Here is a 25,843-nt window from a genome sequence, read left to right as displayed (position 1 = left end):
TTGCCTTATGTGTATCCCACAAAAAAAGTGCACTGTTATGAATTTAAGGAAAGATTCCCCAAATTCCCGGGCTTAACTTCCCATGGAAAATTATTGGAAAGTTTCCGACCCTTTGCAACCCTAGTTATATTTGTGACGCTCGATGCACTGCAAATCCCGAGTGGGCTCCTGAGTGGCACAGCGCTCTAAGGCACTGCATCTCAGTGCTAGAGGTGTCACTACCAACCCTGGTTAGATTCCAGGTTGTATCACTTCTGGCCGTGATTGGGAGTCCCATAGGGTGGCGCACATTTGGCCCAGCATTGTCAGAGTTTGGCCGTCATTGTAAATAAGAATTTGTTCTTAACTGACTTGCCTTTATACGGTTCTCATTGGTTTTTAGGAGCATACATAGGCGGAAATCCCAGGGGGGATGGGGGGGACACGACCCCCCCATCCTGGGAAAAATATGATTTGTCACCCCCAATATATCACTGTAAACACAACTATGTAATTTCAATAATATGAATAATATGCAATGAAAGCACTTGTGCTGATTATAGACACTTAATAGTGTGTTTTTAAGTTTCAAAAGATTGTGAGGCAAAGGGCGGGGATCGCAATGGTTTGATCCACTGCCAGTTCCTTATCTGGTAGGTAACAGAGGGTTCGTATCTACTGTCTGAAAGGCACTCAATGCACGTAACTGACGTGAGGTTAATCCAGGCAATCGCGCCATAGCAATGTTTTTTTTTATTTTTATGTTGGCAGGGTTTACACACACACTAGCTGAATTTGCAGAGCTAGCAGGCAGACATTAACTATTAAGCTAGCTTGTACCTATTCCATTTATGTGGCGTCGTCAAAGATGGAATCTTTGCCATTGTCAGTTTATTCCAAGATCAGCATGCAGCTGTAGTGCTTCAAAGTCCCTGTGATAAGGTTAGCGATAAACTGAACTCCCAACTGAACAGAACTACACTCTCTTCTACTATTGTCTTAAATATCTTTAATGGTCTCGTTGCAAAAGCTAAATTGTCGCTATGGGACTTTGAAGCACCTGTGTGCCGATCTTGGAGTAAACTGACGATAGCAAAGATTATAGCAAAGACCACAGAAATGGAATTGGTGCTCGCTAGCTTTGCAAATTGAGCTATTGTTGGAAACCAGCCAATATGAAACAAACTATATTAAAATTACAAAAGGTTGCAGCATATGTTGTGTAAATGGTGAACTCATACAGCTGTCATCTCGTCACTGCAATCCGTTTCACATTTGCTAGCTACCTTTTAGATCGAAGCCCATATAGAATGATAGAATATAAGATGATAGAAGCCCATCTCCTACTGTAAATAACCTACACACTCTGTGTGTGTGTGTGTGTGTGTAGCTAGCCAGCCTGCCAGGTAAAAAAAAAAAAGGTAAAAAGACAGACATCAGAGTATTTTTCAGTACACCAAAACGCAAAGCAAGAACCCTAGTAGCCTAAGACTAGTTGATAAAATGTTCATTAGAAAGAAGTGAAATGCTAATGGAAATGTTTCACAATGATGTCATTAGGCAGATCAGGCAACAGATGCTCAGGGACAGACTGGCAGAGACAGGGAGTCTCAGGTAAGTTTGTTGAGTCTTTGTTTGGCAACATTATGAAAGGTTCTACATTTTTTTGACTTGTAAAATAGGGACATAATTGGAAAATACCATGGATTTATTTTATTTATTTCACCTTTATTTAACCAGGTAAGCTAGTTGTGAACAAGTTCTCATTTGCAACTTCGACCTGGCCAAGATAAAGTGTAGCAATTCGACACATACAACAACACAGAGTTACACATGGAATAAACAAAACATATAGTCAATAATACAGTAGAACAAAATAAAACAAAAAGTCTATACACAGTGAGTGCAAATGAGTGAGTGCAAATCGGCCAGGTCGATTAGAAAGGCCTGCTCGCAGAAGTGTTTCAGGGAGTGTTTGACAGTGATGAGGGGTGGTCGTTTGGTCGCAGACCCATTACGGATGCAGGCAATGGGGCAGTGATCGCTGAGATCTTGATTGAAAACAGCAGAGGTGTATTTGGAGGGCGAATTAGTTAGGATGACATCTATGAGGGTGCCCGTGTTTACTGATTTGGGGTTGTACCTGGTAGGTTCATTGATAATTTGTGTGAGATTGAGGGCATCAAGCTTAGTTTGTAGGATGGCCGGGGTGTTAAAAGCATGTCCCAGTTTAGGTCCCCGAGCTCAGAAGATAGATGGGGGGGCAATCAGTTCACATATAGTATCGAGGGCACAGCTGGGGGCAGAGGGAGGTCTATAGCAAGCGGCAACAGTGAGGGACTTGTTTCTGGAAAGGTACATTTTTAGAAGTAGAAGCTCAAATTGTTTGGGTACAGACTTAGCCTGCAGAGTTCTGTATTACTTTCTATCTTTGCAGTAGATTGCAACACCGCCCCCATTGGCAGTTCTATCTTGGTGGAAAACTTTATAGTTAGCAATGGAGATTTCAGGATTTTTGGTGGTTTTCCTAAGCCAGGATTCAGACACGGCTAAGACATCTGGGTTGGCAGAGTGTGCTAAAGCAGTGAGTAAAACAAACTTAGGAGTAGGCTTCTAATGTTAACATGCATGAAACCAAGGCTTTTACGTTTACAGAAGTCAACAAATGAGAGCACCTGGGCAGTGGGAGTGGAGCTAGGCACTGCAGGACCTGGATTAACCTCCACATCACCAGAGGAACAGAGGAGTAGGATAAGGGTACGGCTAAAGACTATACGAACTGGCCGTCTAGCACGTTCAGAACAGAGAGTAAAAGGAGCAGGTTTCTGGGCACGATAGCATAGATTCAAGGCATAGTGTACAGACAAAGGTAAGGTAGGATGTGAGTACATTGGAGGTAAACCTAGGCATTGAGTAATGAAGAGAGAGATATAGTCTCTAGAGATGTTTAAACCAGGTGATGTCATTGCATATGTAGGAGGTGGAACAACATGGTTGGTTAAGGCATATTGAGCAGGGCTAGAGGCTCTACAGTGAAATAAGACAGTAAATCACTAACCAGGACAGTAATGGACAAGGCATATTGATATTAGAGAGAGGCATTCGTAGCCAAGTGAACATATGAGTCCAGTGAGTGGTTGGGCTGGCTGGGGACATGGCGATTCAGACAGTTAGCAGGCTAACAAGCTAACAGTTAGTAGGCCGGAGCTAAACAAGCTAGCAGCTAGTAGACCAGGGCAAGCTAGCAGTTAGCAGGCCGGGTTAGCAAGCAAGCAGTTAGCTTGGGCTAGCAGTTAGTAGACCAGGGCAAGCTAGCAGTTAGCAGACCGGGTTAGCAAGCAAGCAGTTAGCAAGGGCTAGCAGTTAGCAGATCTGGTTAGCAAGCAAGCGGTTAGCAAGAGCTAGCAGTTAGCAGACCGGGCAGGCAAGCTAACAGTTAGCAGACCAGGGCCCGGCAGTTTAGCAGTTAGCAGACCGGGTTAGCAATCAAGCAGATAGCAGGGGCTAGAAAGTTAGCCTTTGGGGGGGGGGGGGGGTCACGATGGAGGTAAGTCCCACTCTCAACTTAAACAAATCTTAGTTCAGTCACCAGTTTAAGGCAATGGTATTGCTATTGTGTAGTTTTGGGTACTGGTAGTTAGGAGTACGGCAAACAACTTATTTCTTTTCTAGGAGACAGACTGAGTCAGTGAAGGTGGTGAAAGGGAAAGAGCCAGGGAGAGAGACTTCAGAGGACAGTGTCACAGCCACGGCAGGACCAGGTGTCAACCTTGTTGCCAGCAGCACCAGTATAGGGGACAGTGGCACAGCCACGGCAGGACCAGTTGTCAAACTTGTTGCCAGCTGCACCATTTCATGGACCCCTTGCCATTACACCAGGGACCCCTAGGGGTCCACCTACCCTGTTTGAGAACCCCTGGTGTATAGTATGATATTTATTTTGTTTAGTAGTTTTTAGTACATGACAGTACACTTACTAATTATTTATTTAATTTAATTTAAAATTGCATACTTTGTGTGACATACTTGTCCATAGCTGTTGTTTGAAGAGTTGAGCCACTGACAATGAACAATAACTAAGTATTTCTGAAGAATATTTTGGTTGATTTGTTTGGGTTTTTCATTGAAGTAGTTATTTTGCTTTTAGAACTGTACTTATTCTGAGCGTTTTGTTCTTGTAAAGATGTTGTAATAGACTCAAACCAGTGGCACATATTTAATGACTATATAAATGAATCAGAAAAAGTTCAATAAAAAGGTCAGTTCAGTGCGGAGACCAACTTTGTGATGGTTCTCAATGGAGATTCTTTGAGATGAGATCACACCATGTTCATTGTATTTATGAAACCTGCACCCATACAGTGTACAGTACCATTACCACCTACTGTAAGGTGACCAGATTTCTGAAATGAAAACCGGGGACATTTCCAGTTCGGTGGTCAATATATAATTAAAATAGCCAATGTTATATTATCTATGAAATAAAAAAGGGTGACAATTCCAGTTTCATGTATATAGTCTAACAGGCACACTGTGATACAGAGAAGACAACTATATTACAGAAACACTACAGACAAGACAGAACTGTCCGATCTGAACAGCCATTCAGTGGTCCTGGTAGACTAAGAGCAGAAGAGAACATAAGTCAAATTGAAAAAAACAGACAATAGTATATGTGAAATACTTAACATAATAAAGAAATAAGATGCTGATGAGATTGGTAACTACATAATATACTTATACCAACCTAATCTGTATATTTCTCAGAAGAATGTATCTTCATCAGGATTGCTCTGTCTTTGGCCAGCTTCTCAATGAACTCCTAGCAGGGGAGGTTGAAGTTTATCTTCACAATAAGCATGGCCTTGATGGTAGGAACAGTGAACCTATTTCTTGCTGCTGTCCATAGATCATTAATTTGGGAGAACACTCTCTCGACTGGTGCATTACTTCCAGGTAAGCACATGACAACAGACGCTAATCTAGCCAGGTTAGTGTGTGGGATGTCGTTCTCTTTGAAGTGGGTAACCACCGTGCTCCATCTCTGACTAAGCGGTGTCTCAGATATTTTCCATTCTTCAAGCGATCCCCCTTTAGGAACTCTTGCAGACCAGTAACCTCGTCACACAATACATCCTCATTGATGGTCACATTGGGGCATTTTTCCTGCAGTGTGCCTGCTGCCTTCTGGATCTCTTCACGCAGAGATTGCCTTTTTAAAAGGAGACAATGTAAATCTTTTAGATTATCTGTGTGCTTTCCCCATGCTTGTGTAACCGATGCGAAATGGCTTGCTAGTTAGCGGTGGTGCGCGCTAATAGCGTTTCAATCGGTGACGTCACTCGCTTTGAGACCTTGAAGTAGTGGTTCCCCTTGCTCTGTAAGGGCCGCGGCTTTTGTGGAGCGATGGGTAACGATGCTTCATGGGTGACTTGTCTGTGTGCAAAGGGTCCCTGGTTCGAGCCGGGGTAGGGGCGAGGGGACGGACTAAAGTTATACTGTTACACTTGCAAGTATTTCACAGCCATAGTGAAGGATGATTGTGATGTTTTGAGAAAGCTCTCTTTAGACATGGCTCCATTTTCCTCTAGCTCTCTCAGAAGTCAAAACTGGAATGAAGTTGTCATCACGTCTTGCAGTGAATTTTGCCTCAATGTTTCTCAGAATTGCAGCGGACTCCACAGCACAGTGGTCCTGGCTTCCAAGCATCTTGATCGTGTCACTGAATACGGTCAAGTTTCCATGGACAAAAGGCCAGCCAAAGTTCAGTCAGTGGATCTTCGAACATTGTTCACAGGACAACAGGGCATTTGTCTTCAGAAATAAAAAAGGATTTCAATGGCACATACATTTTCAGCACTCTTTCTAGAGCAGGGAGCATGGACATCCAGCGAACATTGCTGTGTCCTAAAATGTTATGGTACTCCTGGCCAACAAACTCACAAAAGCCCTTCAGTCTTTCTACTCTGACGGTGAAAATATGAACATATCCAAATATTTTTGTGAGCAGGTACTCAACATCATATTCAAAGCTGTTCTGGCTGTGTTATGATGTGGGCAGGAGCCAATCACCTCCCGCTGCAGAGCATTTTTAACTTTGGTATGGACATTGACCCTCCTCAGCCTATTCAGTCCTCCAAAGTTGGTATTTGTTGTCGGCAGAGAATGTTTTCCAGGTTACATTTTTGGATGACCACCAGGACCTCAGTTGCAATTCCCTCTGTTGTTTCTCCATTCAATTCAACAAAATCAACCAGATTTGTTTCCATAGATGCGCTGCCATCATATATCTTACATATCTGACTACTATTGGCAGCAGCTTTAAATGTCCATGATTGGACGCATCAATGGACAGGGACACAAATTCAACCTGGTCTTAAGTCCTGTGTTAGCAAAGTAGTTGCCCATGTTGCTAACAAGTTACTCATTATGGCGTCACATTTTGTCCTAGGACATGTAAACTTTGGCTCACAAACCTTCTGTGTCAGTTGTGCTGTGCAGTCCATAGATCTGTAACTATGATTGTGTCACATAGTGTAGTATGCAAAGACACCCTCCTGCACAGTTAAACCATATTCTTCTTGGGAAGGCTCTACCTTCTTGAAGAATGTGGTGACAGAGGGCATTTCAACACGGGCAATCAGATTTGTATTTTATATCAAAAACATTGTTTGGAATAATAAATTGTCAGGCTCTGTTACCATATCTTTGATACCATATCTTTACCTTTCCTCCTCTGTCTCCTTCACTCTTCTTCCTCCTCTCCTTCCTCTCCACTACTAATGTTATCCATGAACATTTCTAAATATATTTTCACACTACTTATAATGCCAAACCATTAAAATTGTAATATACAAAAATATTCTCAGAATTAATTGTGCATTCATTTAATATAATCACATTTTCAAAATAGCCCGTCCACTGCATGTTTACATGTGAACTTTAACCTAGCTACCATAACAGTAGCTAGCTAACTTAACGTTAGTCTACATAGCTAACGTTAGCTAGCATAACCTATTTAAAACCTTATAGGGCAGATCTATCTACCTATATAATAAATTGTGATATAACATCACTAGCTAGTATCTCAAACGATTGTAATTTACCTGGCTTGAAAAGACGTTTGTGGTGATGTTGTGGATTCACTTGACACTTGCTAGCTTCTGGCCGAGTTTTCCACAGCAGTTCTCTCTAAAACTATCGCGAGCAAATAGTTAGTAGAAGAGTGAATGAAGCTGCTATAGCGAGCAGGCCCCTCTGTTGGCCTAAACAAGCACAACGTGATTGAGACGTCAACCGGTAGGCTCTGCTGCCCGGTCTTTTTTTTAAGGCACATTTCCGGGGACAGCTCCAGCCGGGGACAGGCCACCAAAAACGGGGACGGTCCCTGGAAAACGGAGACGTCTGGTCACCCTAACCTACTGGCCTTTCTTGCTATTGCTGGTTGTAAATACAAATACCTGCATACATACTGGATTGATAAGGAACGCTGCTATAACCATTATTAGTAATAGTATTATAATGATTTAAACATTTTAACAAGTTGGGACAACCCTTCAGTTAACTACTGTACCTATCAACTATCCAGTAGTAGTAATTATGGTTCCTCAATATACATTTTACATATTACAACGTAGGCTGTGTTACAGCACTACTTTTGGTGTCCCCCTCAGGAATTGCTCTTGAAAAAATTTCCTGTAATTGTCCCCTCCAAAGTTGATATCAGATTTTCGCCCCTGGGAGCATATACCCACGTTGGTGATAGAAAGATGAACTGAGGTCCAAACTCGTCGATAGTGGGTAATGCACCTTAAAATTGGTTGCCAACCGCCAAATAAAGCCCAAGGGAGGAGAGATTACTAGAAAACGTGTTACCCTTTTATCTGTGGATTCATTGTCAGAGTAGAGGACCTTGAGCATTTCAGTAAAACACCCCAATGTTTATATCCCAGGACAAATTAGCTAGCAACAGCAAGCTAGCTAGATAAATTGCCATAAATGTTTGCTTATCGACCTGTCCCCAAATTCATATATTTGGTTCAGAGTTCGTTTTGATATTTCATCCTGCGTGTCCAAATTGTGTTTGGTGTGGGGGATAAAATCAACATGCGCGCGCGTTGGCAGAAGCACCCGCGGTCTGGTCAGCATGTCAGTGTGTGGCAAAAATTAGATATCTAAATCAATGTAAAATGGAATGAAAATGACAACTGTAAATTAAGGGAGAATGATAGGCTACAACGACCCCGAGCCAACAGGTAGGCTCCTTTTTAATATTCTCGAATGGAGTTATTTGTAACTGTAGAATGAGAAAGCGAATGCACTGCAGCCTTAATTAACCCTAGCTAGCTAGACTATCTTCGTGAAGGGGGTAGAGCTGCATCCCAATATGGCGACCGGGTGTGTCGAAATAAGTGGGTGTATGGAAAGCGAATCGGTCCGATTTGTTGGCACTCAAGACCGTTTTGCGTGGCAGATGGACTAGTGAATAACCCGGCGGTCAGTGCTCAATGTTCTAGTTTTGTGCCTGCCGACTCAAAGTTCTTCGTACTGTGTATAATTGATGGTCGTGTCGCCGGTGCGGTGGTAACTACGTGGCCATTTTCTCTAGCATTACTTTATTTCAAGTAGGTTAGAAGCCTACACAATAAATAACTCATATTTATAACAATCTAGACTGTAATACATAGTCTACTACGGCAACAACCGGAACAGTGCCCTTTACTCCTGCTTGGAAAGTAACGGTAACGGCATGGAAAGTACCTACCCAGAGTGAAAGTAAGTACACGCATACAACGCATGAAGCAACAGTTACACCTATAATTAACTTGATCAAAAATACGAAAAGATGGTCCTTTTTATAACTGAAAGTGTACAATCATCATCTGACTTAACGGAAGAAAAAATCAGCTCAATCAAAAACCGTATGCCTTTACAAGTAGTTTTCCCATCTATCTATCTAGTACCCAGATTTTTTCCTGCTCAGATCATGAGGGCAGAAAAAACTTCCAAGTCCAAACAGAAACCCAACTCTGCATGGTAAAGAAAGCCAAAGGAGATTTAAACTGCAACACAGACGATACACTTTCCGTCTACCAACTTTTATTAACCATTTGCATTGTGAACACATCAAATAAAGCAATGTCCATCATTCCTTTCATTTGCACAACACCAACTAAAAATAACTAAAAATCTTTACATCGTCATGTAGTGACCAAAGTGGTGCGCAGTTGCAAAAAAAAAAAAAGCCGCAAATATTGGAATTTACTGTCGAACATTTGAACCCATCTATCACTGAATCATTAGCTTTGTTATGCATCAAGAATAAGATACCTAGCTTCTTTGATCTTCAAAGTCTGGCTCATATATCATCATATATACATTTGGATCGCATGGCACGTCACTCAGATGCTCCTTGGCTATAAGACTGCATACCTATGCGCTTTCAAACTAGGATTCTGTCCCAAATTGCACTCTATTCCCTTCATAGAGCACTGTAGTGCACCATTTAGGAAATAGGGTGCCATTTTGGAAGCACTTAGTAAAAAAGTAGAGACAAATGTTCCTATCGTAAGGAACTAAAAACATCAGAAAATGAAACTGACAGAGGTCTCGTATCCCTTATTGCCAGCAGTGATCCAAAGGGCTTCTTATCCAGCTCATGTTTCACATGGAATTTACAAGATCCATTTTACAAAGGAAATAGTATGGGAAGTTGTTTTCCCCACCTCCATCTATCCATCCCCCTTTCGCTTTCTCTCGCTCTTCAATCTTTCTCCACAGTAAAACGCTATACTGTTAGAAAATATATAGTTTTGGTATATTGTTTTATATTGTACATAGGAACTTGAAAAACATGGGACGCTCCAACCTCCCCTTCCCAATGTCCAGACATACTGTATCTGCTGCTTCTATCTATGGAAACCATGAAGACCAGGTAGAAAGTATTTTCCTGAATGACAATCTGAACACGTGGGTCTATTCTGGATCCCCAAAGTGCTGGTGGGGGGGTGTTGTGGGCCCGTGTGTCTCCTTTCTCTTCTAGTGGTAGTCCTGGTGGGGAGGAGGAGGGCTAGGTTTGGGGCGGGAGCTTATAAATGCCTTGACGGGACCTGTGGAGGAAGGAGGCCACGGTCTAGGCTCAGAACCTCAGGTGCGACTTGTGTTTCACCATGTATCTGTAGAGAGAACCGGAAGAGAAGTTGGCATGTGGTCAGAAGGAGCTCATGCATTCTACTGTCATCCCATTCAAATATAAATCCCAAATATTTCTATAACCCCAGAGTATATTAAGTTTAAACTTTTACAGAGAATATTATTTAACTCAATGTACAAGAGTGCTAACATTTACATGGAAACATATCTTCCAGGGTTAGGGTCAATTCCATTTCAAATGAGAAAGTAAATCAAATTCCAACACCAGATTTTCCCAATTGAAGAGAATTGGAATTCAGTGCACTTCCAGAATAAATTTTAAATAATACATTTTTTCAGAAATATTTTAAGTAATTTCATTGAAAGGATAGACCAGTATAGAAAGAGGGAAGGGAGAAGGGTTTTCATAACAAGGTATAGGTGGGTTTGGTATCAACCCCATTGCGTCATGAACATACATGTGCACAATGTGCTATCAAAACACACCTGTCGAGGGTCTCCCAGAACTTCAGGAACATGGGCCGGTCGAGATGGCGCTTGTGGTGGCTCAGCTCCAGCACGGTCACGTCCCATTTCTGCACATTGGGGTCCATCTTCTGCTCGTCATACTTCAGATGGAAGGCTCGGACTGCAGGGTTACCACAACCACACACAGTCAATTAGATAGTACCAAAACTCATTTCGAGACATGGGTTGGACAGGTTAGCTCAAATACATTAACTTAAGTCCATCTAAAGGGATCACAGGTTAGTAGCCAAAGAACTGTATGGTAGCACTTTACAGTTTGAAATAACTGGGTAACCATTTACTTGTAACAAGAAAGACATACATACCTTGTCGAAAGTAAAGTGCTACCCCTGTATGTATAAGAGCAAGTGGGAGGAATCTCACTTTTAGCGAAAATATCCACAGGAGATCCGTCAGGTAGCAGCCAAGGCCAGCCCTTGAACTGCCAGGCAGGGCCTTGCACGAACACGGCCACCACGCGATCCCTGCACAAACAGTCAACATCAACCTCTAGTGTGAAAACAATTCATACAAAATGAGACCGTTTTTCATGTGTGGCACAGTAAAATGGGAGTAAGTTTTGCACAATCTTCACATTGTAAGCCAGATGTCGAGAGGATGTATAGTCATTTGTGGCCATGGGTAAGTTGAGGGGCTGGTTGCCAAGTGGTGTAGCGGTATGTGGATCAAGTACTTTCATTTACAGCCGACCATTACCACAATATTGTGAGGTACTGTCGATCCTGTAGTACTGTTGTGTCTACACACACATGTACAAGAAACATATTGCTCTTTAAGAGCATTCCACACCAGGATTGTGCAACATTTGCCCATTACTCATTTCAAAATTCTTCAAGTTCAGTCAAATTGGTTGTTGATCATTGCTAGACAAGCATTTTCAAGTCTTGCCATACATTTTCAAGTAGATTAAAGTCAAAACTAACTTGGCCTCTAGGGAACATTCACTGTCTTCTTGTTAAGCAACTCCAATGTACATTTGGCCTTGTGTTTTAGGTTATTGTCCTGCTGAAAGGTGAATTTTTCTCCCAGTGTCTGGTGGAAAGGAGACCAGGTTTTTCTTTAGGATCTTACCTGTGCTTAGCTCCATTTCATTTATTTTTCATCCTGAAAAACTCATAACATACCCATAACATGATGCAGCCACCACTATGCTTGAACATATGGAGAGTGGTGCTCAGTAGTATGTTTTATTGGGTTTCCCCAAACATAACACTATGTATTCAGGACAAAAAGTTACTGATTTGCCACATTTTTTGCAATATTACTTTAGTGCATTGTTGCAAACAGGATGCATGTTTTTTCAAATTCTGTACAGGCTTCCCTTTCACTGTCAATTAGGTTAGTATTGTGAAGTAACTACAAGGTTGTTTATCCATCCTCAGTTTTCTCCTATCCCAGCCATGTACCTCGTCACAGTTGGCTTCATGGTGAAATCCCTGAGCCGTGTCCTCCTCTACAGCAACAGTTAGCAAGGCTATCTGTATCTTTGTAGTGACTGGGTGTATAAATACGCCTTCCAAAGTATAATTAATAATGTTACAATGCTCAAAGGGATATTCAATGTCTTTTTTTTATCTACTAATAGGTGCCCTTCTTTGCGAGGCATTGGAAAACCTCCCTGGTCTTTGTGGTTGAATCTGTGTTTGAAATTCACTGCTCCAATGAGGGACCTTGCAGATAATTGTATGTGTGGGGTACTGAGATGAGGTAGTCATTCAAAAACATGTTAAATACTATTGCACAGAGTCCATGCAACTAGTTAAGCACAATTTAAACTTGCCATAACAAAGAATGAATACTTATTGACAAGACACTTCAGCTATTAATTTGTAAAACATAATACCCCATAATGACAAAGTGGAATTGAGTAGGCCAGTGCAGTGGGAAAAAATTCCAGCTGTAAAAAAATGTGGAAAAAGTCAAGGGGTGTGAATACTTTCTGAAAGCACTGTATTTATGGAAGATCATGAATGTTCATAATGTGTTCATGTATGGTCCTGGAGACTCACCAGTGTATGTATTGAAGATCATAAATGGTTATGGAGTAGGGTCATGTACGGTCCTGGTGACACATTGGCTGGTCAATGATACGGAGTGGAATGTATGTATCGAAGATGCCAAATGGCCATGTACGGTGGTGGTGACTCACCAGTCCTGCGGAGCTAGTTTGAGGGGCTGGTCGATGACCCTGTAGGGCACGGTGACACTGAGCGTGGCCCCCCCGGGCTGGATCTGGTCCTTGCGTCTCTGGAGCAGCACCTCGTTGTCCCGCTGGATGCCCTGCTTCTTCTTCTCCTCTGGCGTCACAAACCTCACGGAGAGGGGAGGGAGAAGAGTAATGGCTAATGCATACGATACAAAACCTCTGTCAAGAAAGCATTACTGTTAGCAAGGCAAAATTTATAAGTCCAACACATGTGAAGCTTGTTTTTTAATGAAACGTTTATTGGTACATGTGGATAAATGTTGCAGTCTTGTGTGTGATAGTAACTTCATCTTAAGTGTCCTAATTAATGACGTGTTATTATTCATTTCCAGCACAGCTATTTTAGCCCAGTCTGAATTGTTCCCACTTGGCTGTCACTCCTTCCCTCCATTTCCTTTCTAGCATGCTAGCATACAAAACAAGTCCTACAATCTTCTTCTACCCATGAAACTAACTATAGCCTACATAACAAAACAAATGACATCCCCATAGCTTGTTGTTGCCCGTTTTAAAACTTGGTAACTGCGAGCATGCTAGCCTCTCCACACACAATACAAGACCTACTGTACTCCCCCTATCACATTCACTGTACAGTATAGCCGAGTATATGTATAGACGACATAACAACAACAACAAAAAAGTGAGCATCCCCCGTTTTTCACGCTTTATTTGGTCTGTTTACAAATGCAACTCTACACAGAGTCGGGCAGTAGACTGGGTTGGTAGCTAAGGGTCATATTCATTTGGCACTAAACCAGAAACTCAGTGAAACAGGGAGGAACTTCCTGGACTTAAGCCAATAATAAAACGCTAAGTTTTAAAACACTTCTGGGAATCACTCACAAAGTATACTCAACATACCAGACTAGGGTTTGGAAAGTCAATGGGAGAAGTGAAAAAGTCTTTAGTTTTTCCAAATCTAAAAAAAGGCACAGTCTACCTAGATTTGTGCCATTGTCTTAATGTGATTTGGAAAGTATTCAGACCCCTTCCCTTTTCCCAAAATGTGTTACGTTACAGCCTTATTCTAAAATTGATCAAATAAAAATCCTCAATCCACACACAATACCACATAATTACAAAGCGAAAACAGGCTAAGATTTTTTTTGCAAATGTATCAAATGTAATTTAAAAAAAAATATATGCAAATAAGTATTCAGACCCTTAGCTATGAGACTCGGGTGCATCCTGTTTCCAATGATCATCCTTGATGTTTCTACAACTTGGAGTCCACCTGTGGTAAATTCAATTGATTGGACATGATTTGGAAAAGGCATGCACAGATCTGGGAAAGGGTGCGAACAAATGTCTGCAGCATTGAATGTCCAATAAAACATTCTTAAATGGAAGAAATTTGGAATCACCAAGACTCATCCTAGAGCTGGCCACCCGGCCAAACAGAGTAATCGGGGGAAAAAAGCCAATAACCCTAATAACCCAATGGTCACTCTGACAGAGCTCCAGAGTTCCTCTGTGTTAGTCTGTGGAGATGGTTTTCCTTCTGGAAGGTTCTCCCATCTCTGCAGCACTTCACCAATCCGACCTTTATGGTAGACTGGCCAGATGGAAGCCATTACATAATATAAAAACAGATGACCACCCGCTTGGAGTTTGCCAAAAGGCACCTAAAGGACTCTGACCATGAGAAACAAGATTCTCTGGTCTGATGAATCCAAGATCGAACTATTTGGCCTGAATGCCAAGCGTCACATCTGGAGGAAACCTGGCACCATCCCTACGGTGAAGTATGGTGGTGGCAGCATTGTGCTGTGTGGGTGTTTTTCATCAGCAGGGACTAGGAGACTAGTCAGGATTGAGAGAAAGATGAACTGAGCAAAGTACAAAGAGATCCTTGGTGAAAACCTGCTCAAGAGCGCTCAGGACCTCAGACTGGGGCGGTGGTTCACCTTCCAACAGGACAATGACACAAAGCACACAGTCAAGACAGAGCATGTGTGGCTTCGGGACAAGTCTCTGAATGTCCTTGAGTGGCCCAGCCAGAGCCCAGACTTGAACCCGATCGAACATCTCTGGAGAGATCTGAAAATAGCTGTGACACTCCCCATCCAACCTGACAGCTTGAGAGGATCTGCAGAGAAGAATGGGAGAACTCCCCAAATACAGGTGTGCCAAGCTTGTAGCGTCACACCCAAGACTGTAATTGCTGCCAAAGGTGCTTCAACAAAGTACTGAGTAAAGGGTCTGAATACTTATGTAAATGTTATACGTTTTATTTTTAATACACTAGCATACATTTCTAAAAACCTGTATGCTTTGTCATTATGGGGTATTTTGTGTAGATTGATAAAAACATACAATTTAATCAATTTTAGAATAAGGCTAACAAAATGTGGAAAAAGTCCAGGGGTCTCAATACTTTTAGAACACACTGTATACACAGTACCAGTCAAAAGTTGACACCTACAAGGGTTTCTCTTTATTTGTATTATTTTCTACATTGTAGAACAATAGAGAAGACCTCAACTTTGAAATGACACATATGGAATCATAAAAAAATTGTTAAACAAATCAAAATATATTATATATTTGAGATTCTTCAAAGTAGCCGCCCTTTGCGTTGGATAGCTTTCAACACTCTTGGCATTCTCTAAACCAGCTTCATGAGGTAGTCACCTAGAATGCATTAACAGGTGTGCCTTGTTAAAAGTAAATTTTTTGAATTTTTTTCCTTCTTAATGCATTTGAGCCAATCAGTTGTGTTGTGACAAGGTAGGGGTGGTATACTGAAGATGGCCCTATTTGGTAAAATTCCATATTATGGCAAGAACAGCTCAAATAAGCAAAGAGAAACGACAGTCCATCATTACTTTAAGACATGGTCAGTCAATCCGGAAAATGTCAAGTTTCTTCAAGTGCAGTCGCAAAAACCAAGCACTATATTAAAACTGGCTCTCATGAGGACCGCCACAGGAAAAGACCCAAAGTTATTCTCTGCAGCAGAGGTAATTTCATTAGAGTTACCAGACTCATAAATTGCAGCCCAAATAAATGCTTCACAAGATTCAAGTAACAGACATCAACATTAACTGTTCAGAGGAGACTGTGTGAATCAGGCCTTCATGGTCAAACTGCTGTAAAGAAACGTCCACTAAAGACTAAAGGACATCAATAAGAAGTAGAGACTTGCTTGGGCCAAGAAACTCTGCAATGATTTTAGACCGGTGGAAATCTGTCCTTCGGTATGATGAGTCCAAATTTGAGATTTTTGGTTCCAACCGCTGTGCCTTTGTGAGATGCAGAGTAGGTGAACGGATGATCTCTGCATGTGTGGTTCCCACCGTGAAGCATGGAGGTGTGATGGTGCTTTGCTAGTGACACAGTCAGTGATTTATTTAGAATTCAAGGCACACTTAACCAGCATGGCTACCACAGCATTCTGCAGCGATACGCCATCCCATCTGGTTTGCGCTTAGTGGGACTATCATTTGTTTTTCCAACAGGACTATGACCCAACACACCTCCAGGCTGTGCAAAGGCTATTTGACCAAGGAGAGTGATGAAAGCTGCATCGATGACCTGGCCTTCACAAATCACCTGCCCTCAACCCAATTGAGATGGTTTGGGATGAGTTGGACCGCAGAGTGAAGGAAAAGCAGCCAACAAATGCTCAGCAACTAAAGGAAATCCTGGCGCATGCACACACAGTCTACTTACTTGAGGTCCTGCAGTAGGTCCTTTGCATTGAGCATGGTGATGAGGGATGTGGTGGCCGCTGGGATGATTACGATGGGAGTCCGAGAGCCTTTAATGAAACGAACACAATGTATATGTTTAGTTAATCTATTACCATTTATCACCATTCATCAATAAATACTCGCACACACACACTGTCGTAGCAGTACATACCCTTCTTTTGATTTGGTGGGGGTCTGGCTTGGGAAACTGGAGGAGAAAAAGAAAGTGACAGAAAGAACCGATATCCCATTATGAGCCATGTGCTGCAAAAAGTATCAAATTTGACAACAGATGAGACACACTGAACAGAGGAAATGACAGCTCTGGCTTGTGTCCTGAATTAAGTGAAACGGACAGGCATAAACCAGGTAAAGCTAATGCACTCATTTTCTGACCATAAAAAAAAACTAAAAAATCTTCAAGGAGTTAGTTTACCTCAGACACGCACAGCTGTAACGATGTCAGTTTGTCTGGTTCCAAGACAAGCTTTAGCCATGGGATCCAATGAGTAGTGGAGCAGCTACTCTTGATATGTTTTGTATGTTTCACAGAAGCAAAGCGCCTGTCTTTATTGTAGTTAAAACACGGATATCCACAAAGCATCTGTCCCGAAATCAGGTCACCCCATCAATATAATCTTATTCATTATAATCTAAAAAGGCAAATCTGATCCTATATGAGCACTCCTACCCAGATCTTATCTAACAGAGCAATGTGTTTGATATGAAGAGCCTTGCGAGCTACAGTAGTTGCAGGCCTAGTGAGACTTCCAAAAATAGATTTGCTGTTTTGTTTTTAACGCTCACATCTCTTTTCAACCGTTTTTCCACCAGGACACAAAACAGAATTGATCCTACTTTGATTATTAAGAGCTTACTTGACACGAGAGATGAGACACCGTGTTGCATTAATGCAAAAACAAAGAATAAGCAAAAGACATTGAAATTTGCGGTTCACAAATCAAAGAGAAGAAACACGGTGTCATTAAATAGACATAACACTCCAAAATCGAAATGTGTCAGATATTGTCATAACTCAAGTGGTCATCGGAGTCCACAAACCAGGCCATTAAAGATGCAGCTATATCCCACAATTCAAAAGGAATGGAATAATAGGCACCATGTAACTTCCAGATTTGCTGTGCTTATCTTTTCCATTTTTGGGGGGATTGGAGGCAGCTGGGTCACCTTTTTTTAGCCGTTTGCAGTCCTCTCATTGGCAGAATTAACATCTTTCAGTTGCGCGGTCTGATGGAGCTGGTCTGCCCGGCTCTCCCACACAGCTCCCAGGCAGTCACTTGTCAATCTTTTTGAACTGATGCGAAGCCAGAACACTTGTCTCGTAACTAACCTAAAAACAATGTTTACGCTCTCCTTTTCATGTAGGGTATTTTTGTTTTGATCACATCAGAAGCTCTAGTTTCCCATATGCACTGTTTCATTCAACTGTGTTGCCGCTCTTGCACCGATTGTGGAAATTGATATAATACTGAGAGAGACTCATTTCTTCATACAATCACCTTTATTTAATATTGATTAATTATTACAATAATGCAGTTGGTCGGCCACACACTAAAAGGTGTTGCCGAGAGCTTAACCTTATATAGATCTTATATAGGGGACCCAAAAATGCGTAGTCATGGCTGCTTCCACCTCAACATGCAGATCGGGGGCACCATCCTGGGTTCATCCTGTGGTCACCTGCACCCGGTGCCATTTCCCAGATGCAAGAATGATTGGACACAATATGGGATTGTTCTACTCCGCCAGGCTCTGTCTATCTCGGGTCACACACATCACATCTACGGAATGCCAGCTGTAGGTAAATTGTCAGCTCAAGCCCCAGAGGCCTAACTCAGTCCCACAGACACAGATGAGTACTCATCATAGATATTCGATGCATAAACAGTTTTAAACATAATCTTGCGGTTGCTTATTTCCTAATGGGGGAGGGGATGCTATTTGATGAATATTAGGAGTACAGTAATACATTACATTTTTTGGAAAGCTCAAATTACCCCCTTGATGGTTATGATGGGAAAATCAGAAAATCAGAGCTGTAAATGGTTTAACCTGTAACCAAGGCTTTATAGCCAATATGGTTAATTATGGCTGGCATTGGTTACAATCTGCCACAATACCAATGTTGCCAGCCAAGGCATACCAGGAGATAGTAGGCCTAGTAGGCCTAGTTGGACAAGGCTATCTGAATGTGTACAATGGAGGTTAGAGGTAGCCTAAACATTCATTATTTAATAGAAAAAAAAGCACTGACTACCTGACTAAAACGGCTGTGACAAAAACTAGACTAGAATTGTCTAGAGTTTGTCGACTGATAAAGTAAAAGGATGAAATGACTAAAAATGTGACTTAAGACTAAATGGTGTTAAGACTAAAACTAAACAAAAAAAAGCTGCAAAAATGAACACTACTTTAAAATCTCGAGTGGCGCAGCGGTCTAAGGCACTGCATCTCAGTGCTATAGGCGTCACTATAGACCCTGGTTTGATTCCAGGCTGTATCACAACCGGCTGTGATTGGGAGTCCCATAGGGTGGCGCACAATTGGCCAGGCGTCGTCCGGGCTAGGGTGTGGCTGGGGTAGGCCCATCATTGTAAATAAGAATTGGATCTTAACTGACTAGCCTAGTCAAATTAAAAATACATATTTTTTTAAAGTTGAGTTTCAGTGTTCATTTCTCCAGGCCAGCATTTGTGATGTCTGCTAGTTTATCAAACCAGGCTCATCTATTAATCCACACAAGCAGAGTAGTGGAAATGTGTAACATTCTGCCTGTCAGGCTATCTGTTACGAAATCCCTGCTGGAGACCCTTAGCACACCATCTCGCAGCTTTCTCTTAGGGATACAAACTCTGCAACTTTCTAACTCTTGCAGTAGCCCCCCCCTCAGGAGCTTAGCAGGCTAGGCTATAGGTCGTAAACTGACCCTTCACATCTCTGGCCCTAGCCAAACAGATTGGTTGCCTGGGGCCTTATCACACCGTGGGCTCAGCCAATCACAGGCAATTCCCGACTCCACAATTCCTGCCTCTTTCAAGCAGTCACAGAGCAACAGTTAGACTCATATCTCTGGACTTGTGGAATTGTGTGTGTGCAAAGTGAGTTGTGACATTTGTATATTGTTCTTCGTAGTTAGCTGTTACCATTGGTGTATGATGCCTTTGTGTAGAGCTATTTAATAATACCTGTATGTGCAGGTAGCATATCAATATTCAAAATCTGTCCTTCCTTTGTTAATAGCCTTGTTGCTCTACTTGTGCTATCAGTTACTGTATTGTGTTCGGTGCATTCATTACCTCTGTTTCTTTTGTTTCAGAAACACTACCTTTCCATGTACATTTAATCTGTGTGTGTGTGTCAAAGTACCCTTGCCTGTGTAACTGAGGTTGCCTTATTCACCTCTAACTGGGGGAGGTGCTAGTTGGTCACAGATCAGCCCAAACGGAGATTCGCTCTTTCACTATCGCTCACAACGTGGACGCACACTACATGCACAGGGCATTGTCATGCTGAAACAGGAAAGGGCCTTCCACAAACTGTTGCCACAAAGTTGGAAGCACAGAATCGTTTGGAATGCCATAGTATGCAGTAGCATTCAGATTCCCCTTCACTGGAACTATGGGGCCTAGCCCAAAGCATGAAAAACAGCCCAGACCATTATTCCTTCTCCACTAAACTTCACAGTTGGTAGTATGCATTGGGGCAGGTACCGTTCTCCCGGCATCCTCAAAACACAGATTTGTCCGTCGGACTGCAAGATGGTGAAGCGTGATTCATCACTTCAAAAGAACGCGTTTCCACTGCTCCAGGGTCCAATGGTGGCGAGAATGACACCACTCTAGCCGACAGTTGGCATTGCGCATGGTGATCTTAGGCTTGTGTGTGGCTGCTTGGCCATAGCAACCCATTTCATGAAGCTCCTGACAAACAGTTATTGTAATGAAGTTGCTTCCAGAGGCAGTTTGGAACTCGGTAGTGAGTGTTGCAACCAAGGACATCATTTTTGCGTACTGCGCGCTTCAGCACTCGCCGGTCCAGTTCTGTGAGCTTGTGTTACCTACCACGTCGCGGCTGAGCAGTTAGTGAAGTGGAAACGTCTACAAGCAACAACAGCACTTAGTTGCCCAGGGCAGTGCTAGCAGGGCAGAAATTTGACGAACTGATATGCGGAAAGGTGGCATCCTATGATGGTGCCACGTTGACAGTCACTGAGCTCTTCAGTAAGGCCATTCTACTGCCAATGTGTGTCTATGGAGATTGCAGACTGTGTGCTCGATTTTAAAACACTTGCCAGCAACGAATCCACGAATTTGAAGGGGTGTCCACATACTTTTGTATATTTAGTGCATGTCACACAAAAACACACCCCTAAACACACACACACACACACACAGAGAATGTGACTTCTCTACACAGCCATAGAGATGCCGAATAACAGAAGGGGATAGCAAAACAGACATGTGATTCATCACGCTGCACAAAGACCGGGGAAGGGGTGACCTTCAGCTCTGGACCTCATGTTCTTTTCATTTCCACGATAACTGCCATGTGTGGGAACAATGACGGACGCTTGATGGCAGCTGCCAAACACTTGTCTGACCGCGTTCCGTGTAGGATGCCGATCACAGAATTGACAGGACGTTTATAACGTTGACGTTTGGCAGCTCTCCTTTCATGAACAATTCCATATACGCATCTAGATCCATAGCCTCCGATACGTTTTAGTGCGATTTGATTTGGGGAACGAATTCATGAGATTTGGTTTATTACTATCTGCTGCTGATGAGATGACTTCTCAAAGTAGATCGAGTGTGTAGGCATTAGGGGTGGGGGCAATTTATACTTTTATTCCACCCACTTATCTGAAACCGCCATCACCCACTGATTAACTTGTCATTTTTGCAGTTCAAATGTTGAGCTACTACTGTCAATATTAATATTTAGAAATTAGCATGGCATTTAGCCAATGTATATATTTGAGCTTCGAATTATTGCACTCAAAACAGGGTGTGTGAGAATACACCTCAAGGCTTAAAGAGATTCATAGACAGAACTCTGCAGGGGAGTGAAAGAGATAAGAAACAAGTCAGACATACCACTATAAAGCAACTTGGGGAGTGGAAAATTACTGCTGAGCCCTTAGAAAACACTGGAACTATATTTCGCTCCTGCAAGTTTGTATAACTGTATATGCATGGGCTTGGTCTCATGAGTAGGTGTTGATGTAGGCAGTTACATCACTATGGGCAAGCATAATAAAAAGCAACTTGGACTTTTCCTATTTTGCAGAACTCGGGAGAGACATCAGTTGTATGTTTGATCTTTGACTTCTGTCTACAGCTGTATTGATTAAAACTGATATGATTTACAAGTGCACATTTTGAGTATTCATTATTAAATAGAAGCCCAAGAAAAGAGGGCCAACAGTGGCTAGCTTCACAACACATAACCTGGTCCGGTCGAGCCTCACTAGCCAGATGAAGCTAGCTGGCAACATGTTAGCTTTGGGCAACAGGGTTAAGCAGCTGGCTAGCCATTTATTTTCATGAACTGATATTCAATTTCAATAGGCGAACAACAAGTGGCAACCTAGCTAATACTTAATCACAAGGATTCCTAAATCATTGCTAAGAATAATGAAAATGACTGCAGTTTCTACTGGTCATTGTTTTCAGGCTGGTTGTATTAGTGCTTGCTTGGTACCAAGCTAAAGCTAGCTACCCCAGAAGTTGCAGTCAAACAAACAATGCTTTATTACTAACACGGTATTGTAAACACACAATTCATGGCGTGTGTTTGCACCACTGACAGTGCTACTGTATCTTTTTTGACACGCAATGAGCCAAACGGCGTTCCGTAGTATGTATGTCGTGAAGCTAATAATAGTGACGCTATTACTGTGTAACTCCGGTAGGGCAACATCTGAAAAAATAGCGCTCTTGGTAGTGTTTACTTGTGCTTGACCAGTCGGCGAAAGCCAACATCACACACGACAGAGAATGGTTGATTGTTAAGGGCAATGAATTCCATCCACCTTTGAGTTCTCGCTAAAATGTTCTTACTCTTTCAAATGACTGCTTGATCCACACAGATGACATTGTGGGCTTGGTTAGGAATGCCGTGTTGCACGTGAAGCGCAAAATCTTTCTTGCCATTATTACGTCATGTACCCACGTTCTATAGGTATGCACGTTAGCTTTGACATCAGTTTTTAACATCGCCGTTAAACTAGATATCGGCCGATACCGATGTTGGCATTTTTAGCTAATATTAGCCGATTCCGACATGTTCACCGATATATCGTGCATCTCTAGTTTAGGAATCCCCAACTATTTGCACCCACAATTTTTTTGCATATACTTTTTAAAATTGTTGGACACAAGACTGAGAATCAATAAATCAGCACCAAGTGATTAACATTTTGGATATCTTTTCCCAAGTATTTTTTTTTTTTGGTCTACCAGCCACTGGTGCAGGTAGAAAATCAAAATCTACCAGCCGCCCAGATTTTATTCAACAAAAACATAAAGCACAACATGCCTGGTCCCAAATTTCATGAGCTGAAATAAGACACCAGAAATGTTCCATGCACAAAAACCTGTTTCTCTCCACAAATGAGTTTACATCACTGTTAGTGAGCATTTCTCCTTTGTCAAGATAATCCATCCATCTGACAGGTGTTGCATATTAAGAAGCTGATTAAACACCATGATCATTACACAGGTGCACCTTGTGCGGGGGACAATAGGAGGCCACTAAAATGCTCAGTTATGCCACAAATGTCAAGTTTTGAGGGAGCGTGCAATTGGCATGATGACTTCAGGAAGTCCACCAGGCATGTACCAGGCAGATGGTGTTGTGTGAGCGAGCAGTTTTCTGTTATCAACGTTGTGAACAGAATGCCTCATGGTGGCAGTGGGGTTATAGTATGGGCAGGCATAAGCTACGGACAACATACACAATTGCATTTTATCGATGGCAATTTGAATGCACAGAGATACCGTGACGAGATCCTGAGGCCAATTGTCGTACAATTCATCCAACCGCCATTTCCTTATGTTTCAGCATTATAAAACACGACCCCATGTCGCAAGAAACTGTACACTATTTCTGAAAGCCGAAAATGTGCAACTTCTTCCATGGCCTGCATACTCCGACATGTCTCCCATTGAGCATATTTGGGACACTCTGGAGCGATGTGTTCCAGTTCCCGCCAATATCCAGCAACTCTATGCAAAGGAGATTTTGCACTGCCTGAGGCAAATGGTGGTCAAAGTATTCAGACACCTTGACTCTTTCCACATTTTGTTACATTACAGCATTGTTCTAAAATTGATTTAGTTAACTTCTCTAGGGTAGGGGGCAGCATTGGGAATTTTGGATGAAAAGCATGCCCAAATTAAACTACTACTCAGCCATAAAAGCCAGAATATGCATATATTTAGTAGATTTGGATTAGAAAACACTGCAGTTTCTAAAACTGTTTGAATGATGTATGCGAGTATAACAGAACTCATATGGCAGGCAAAAACCTGAGAAAAAAATCCAACCAGGAAGTGAGAAATCTGAGGTTTGTAGTTTTACAACTCATTGCCTATCGAATATACAGTGTCTATGGGGTCATATTGCACTTGCTAAGGCTTCCACTAGATGTCAACCTTGTTTGATGCTTCTACTGTGAAGTTGGGGCGAATGAGAGGGGATTGAGTAAGGTCTCTCCCAGAGTGTCATGAGCTGACGTGAGTTAGCTTGCGTTCCATTGCAATTCTAAAGATGAAGGAATTCTCAGATTGGAACATTATTGGAGATTTATGTTAAAAACATCCTAAAGATTGATTCTATACATCGTTTGACATGCTTCTACGGACTGTAACGGAACTTTTTGACTTTGTCTGCACCTAGTGATCGCGCCTCATGAATTTTGATGACTGGGCTAAACGCGCAAACCCCCCAAAAAAGGGGGGGGGGGGGGTATTTGGACATAAATGGACTTTATCGAACAAATCAAACATTTATTGTGGACCTGGGATTCCTGGGAGTGCATTCTGATGAAGATCAAAGGTAAGTGAATATTTATAATGCTATTTCTGACTTCTGTTGACTACACAACATGGCGGATATCTGTTTGGGTTGTTTTGGTCTGAGCACTGTACTCAGATTATTGCATGGTGTGCTTTTTCCGTAAAGTTTATTTGAAATCTGACACAGCAGTTGCATCAAATGCCATGCATAGCAGTTGTATCTTTTAGCAATGTTTATTATGAATATTTCTGTAAATTGATGTGGCTCTGCAAAAATCACCAGATGTTTTGGAACTACTGAACATAATGTGCCAATGTAAACTCAGATTTTGATATAAATGAACTTTACCGAACAAAACGTACATGTATTGTGTAACATGAAGTCCTATGAGTGTCATCTGATGAAGATCAAAGCTAAGTGTTTAATTCTCTCTCCATTTCTGACTCCTCTTTGGCTGGAAAAATGGCTGTGTTTTTGTGTGACTTGGCTCTGACCTAATAATCGTTTGATGTGCTTTCGTCAAAGCCTTTTTGAAATCGGACACTAGCTGGATTTACAAGTGTATCTTTAAAATGGTGTAAAATACTTGTGTGTTTGAGGAATTTTAATTATGGGATTTCTGTTTTGAATTTGGCGCCCTGCAGTTTCACTGGCTGTTGTTGAGTTGGGACACTAACGTTCCGCATACCCTAGTGAAGTCAAATATATACATTTTTTTACACACAATACCCGAAAACAGTTTAGAAATTTCCGCAAATATGTTTAAAAACAGAAATACCCTATTTACATAAGTATTCAGACCCTTGGCTATGAGACTCAATTTAGCTCATGTGCATCCTGTTTCAATTGATCATACTTGAGATGTTGGCTCCAATCAAGTTGTAGGAACCTGTGGTAAATTCAATTGATTGGACATTATCTGGAAAGGTACACACCTGTCTATATAAAAGGTCCCACAGTGTATGTCAGAGCAAAAACCAAGCCATGAGGTCAAAGGAATTGTCCGTAGAGCTCAGAGACAGGATTGTGTCGAGGCACAGATTTGGGGAAGGGTACCAACAATTTCTGGTGCATTGAAGATCCCCAATAACACAGTGGCCTCCATTTTTATGTAGAAGAAGTTTGGAACCACCAAGACTCTTCTCCTAGAGCTGGCCGCCTGGCAAAACTGAACAATTGGGGGAGAAGGGCCTTGGTCAAGTAGGTGACCAAGAACCCATGGTCACTCTGGCAGAGCTCC

General features: G+C 42.0%; 2 protein-coding genes across 6 annotated transcripts in view; one reads left to right on the top strand and one right to left on the bottom strand.

Moving 5' to 3' along the window:
• Positions 1–8,350: 8,350 nt before the first annotated feature.
• Positions 8,351–25,843, top strand: part of LOC109875111 (beta-1,3-galactosyltransferase 2-like) — a 32,788-nt gene continuing 15,295 nt past the window's right edge. For both annotated transcript variants that reach the window (XM_020467304.2, XM_020467306.2), the window contains exon 1: positions 8,351–8,754. The gene's annotated coding sequence lies outside the window, so the exon portion shown is untranslated. The remainder of the gene's footprint in view (positions 8,755–25,843) is intronic.
• LOC109875110 (parafibromin) overlaps positions 9,059–25,843 on the bottom strand; it is a 78,289-nt gene continuing 61,504 nt past the window's right edge. For all 4 annotated transcript variants that reach the window (XM_031809746.1, XM_031809745.1, XM_020467302.2 and 1 more), the window contains 6 exons: positions 16,733–16,768; positions 16,541–16,628; positions 12,809–12,970; positions 11,023–11,123; positions 10,618–10,759; positions 9,059–10,154 (listed from right to left, as the gene is read on the bottom strand). In XM_031809746.1, the coding sequence (XP_031665606.1) occupies positions 10,118–10,154; positions 10,618–10,759; positions 11,023–11,123; positions 12,809–12,970; positions 16,541–16,628; positions 16,733–16,768 (566 nt within the window). In that variant the 3' untranslated portion in view covers positions 9,059–10,117. The remainder of the gene's footprint in view (positions 10,155–10,617; positions 10,760–11,022; positions 11,124–12,808; positions 12,971–16,540; positions 16,629–16,732; positions 16,769–25,843) is intronic.

The sequence above is a fragment of the Oncorhynchus kisutch genome, linkage group LG30, assembly GCF_002021735.2.
Source record: "Oncorhynchus kisutch isolate 150728-3 linkage group LG30, Okis_V2, whole genome shotgun sequence".
Taxonomy (NCBI): domain Eukaryota; kingdom Metazoa; phylum Chordata; class Actinopteri; order Salmoniformes; family Salmonidae; genus Oncorhynchus; species Oncorhynchus kisutch.
This window is presented reverse-complemented; position numbering and strand designations above follow the sequence as displayed.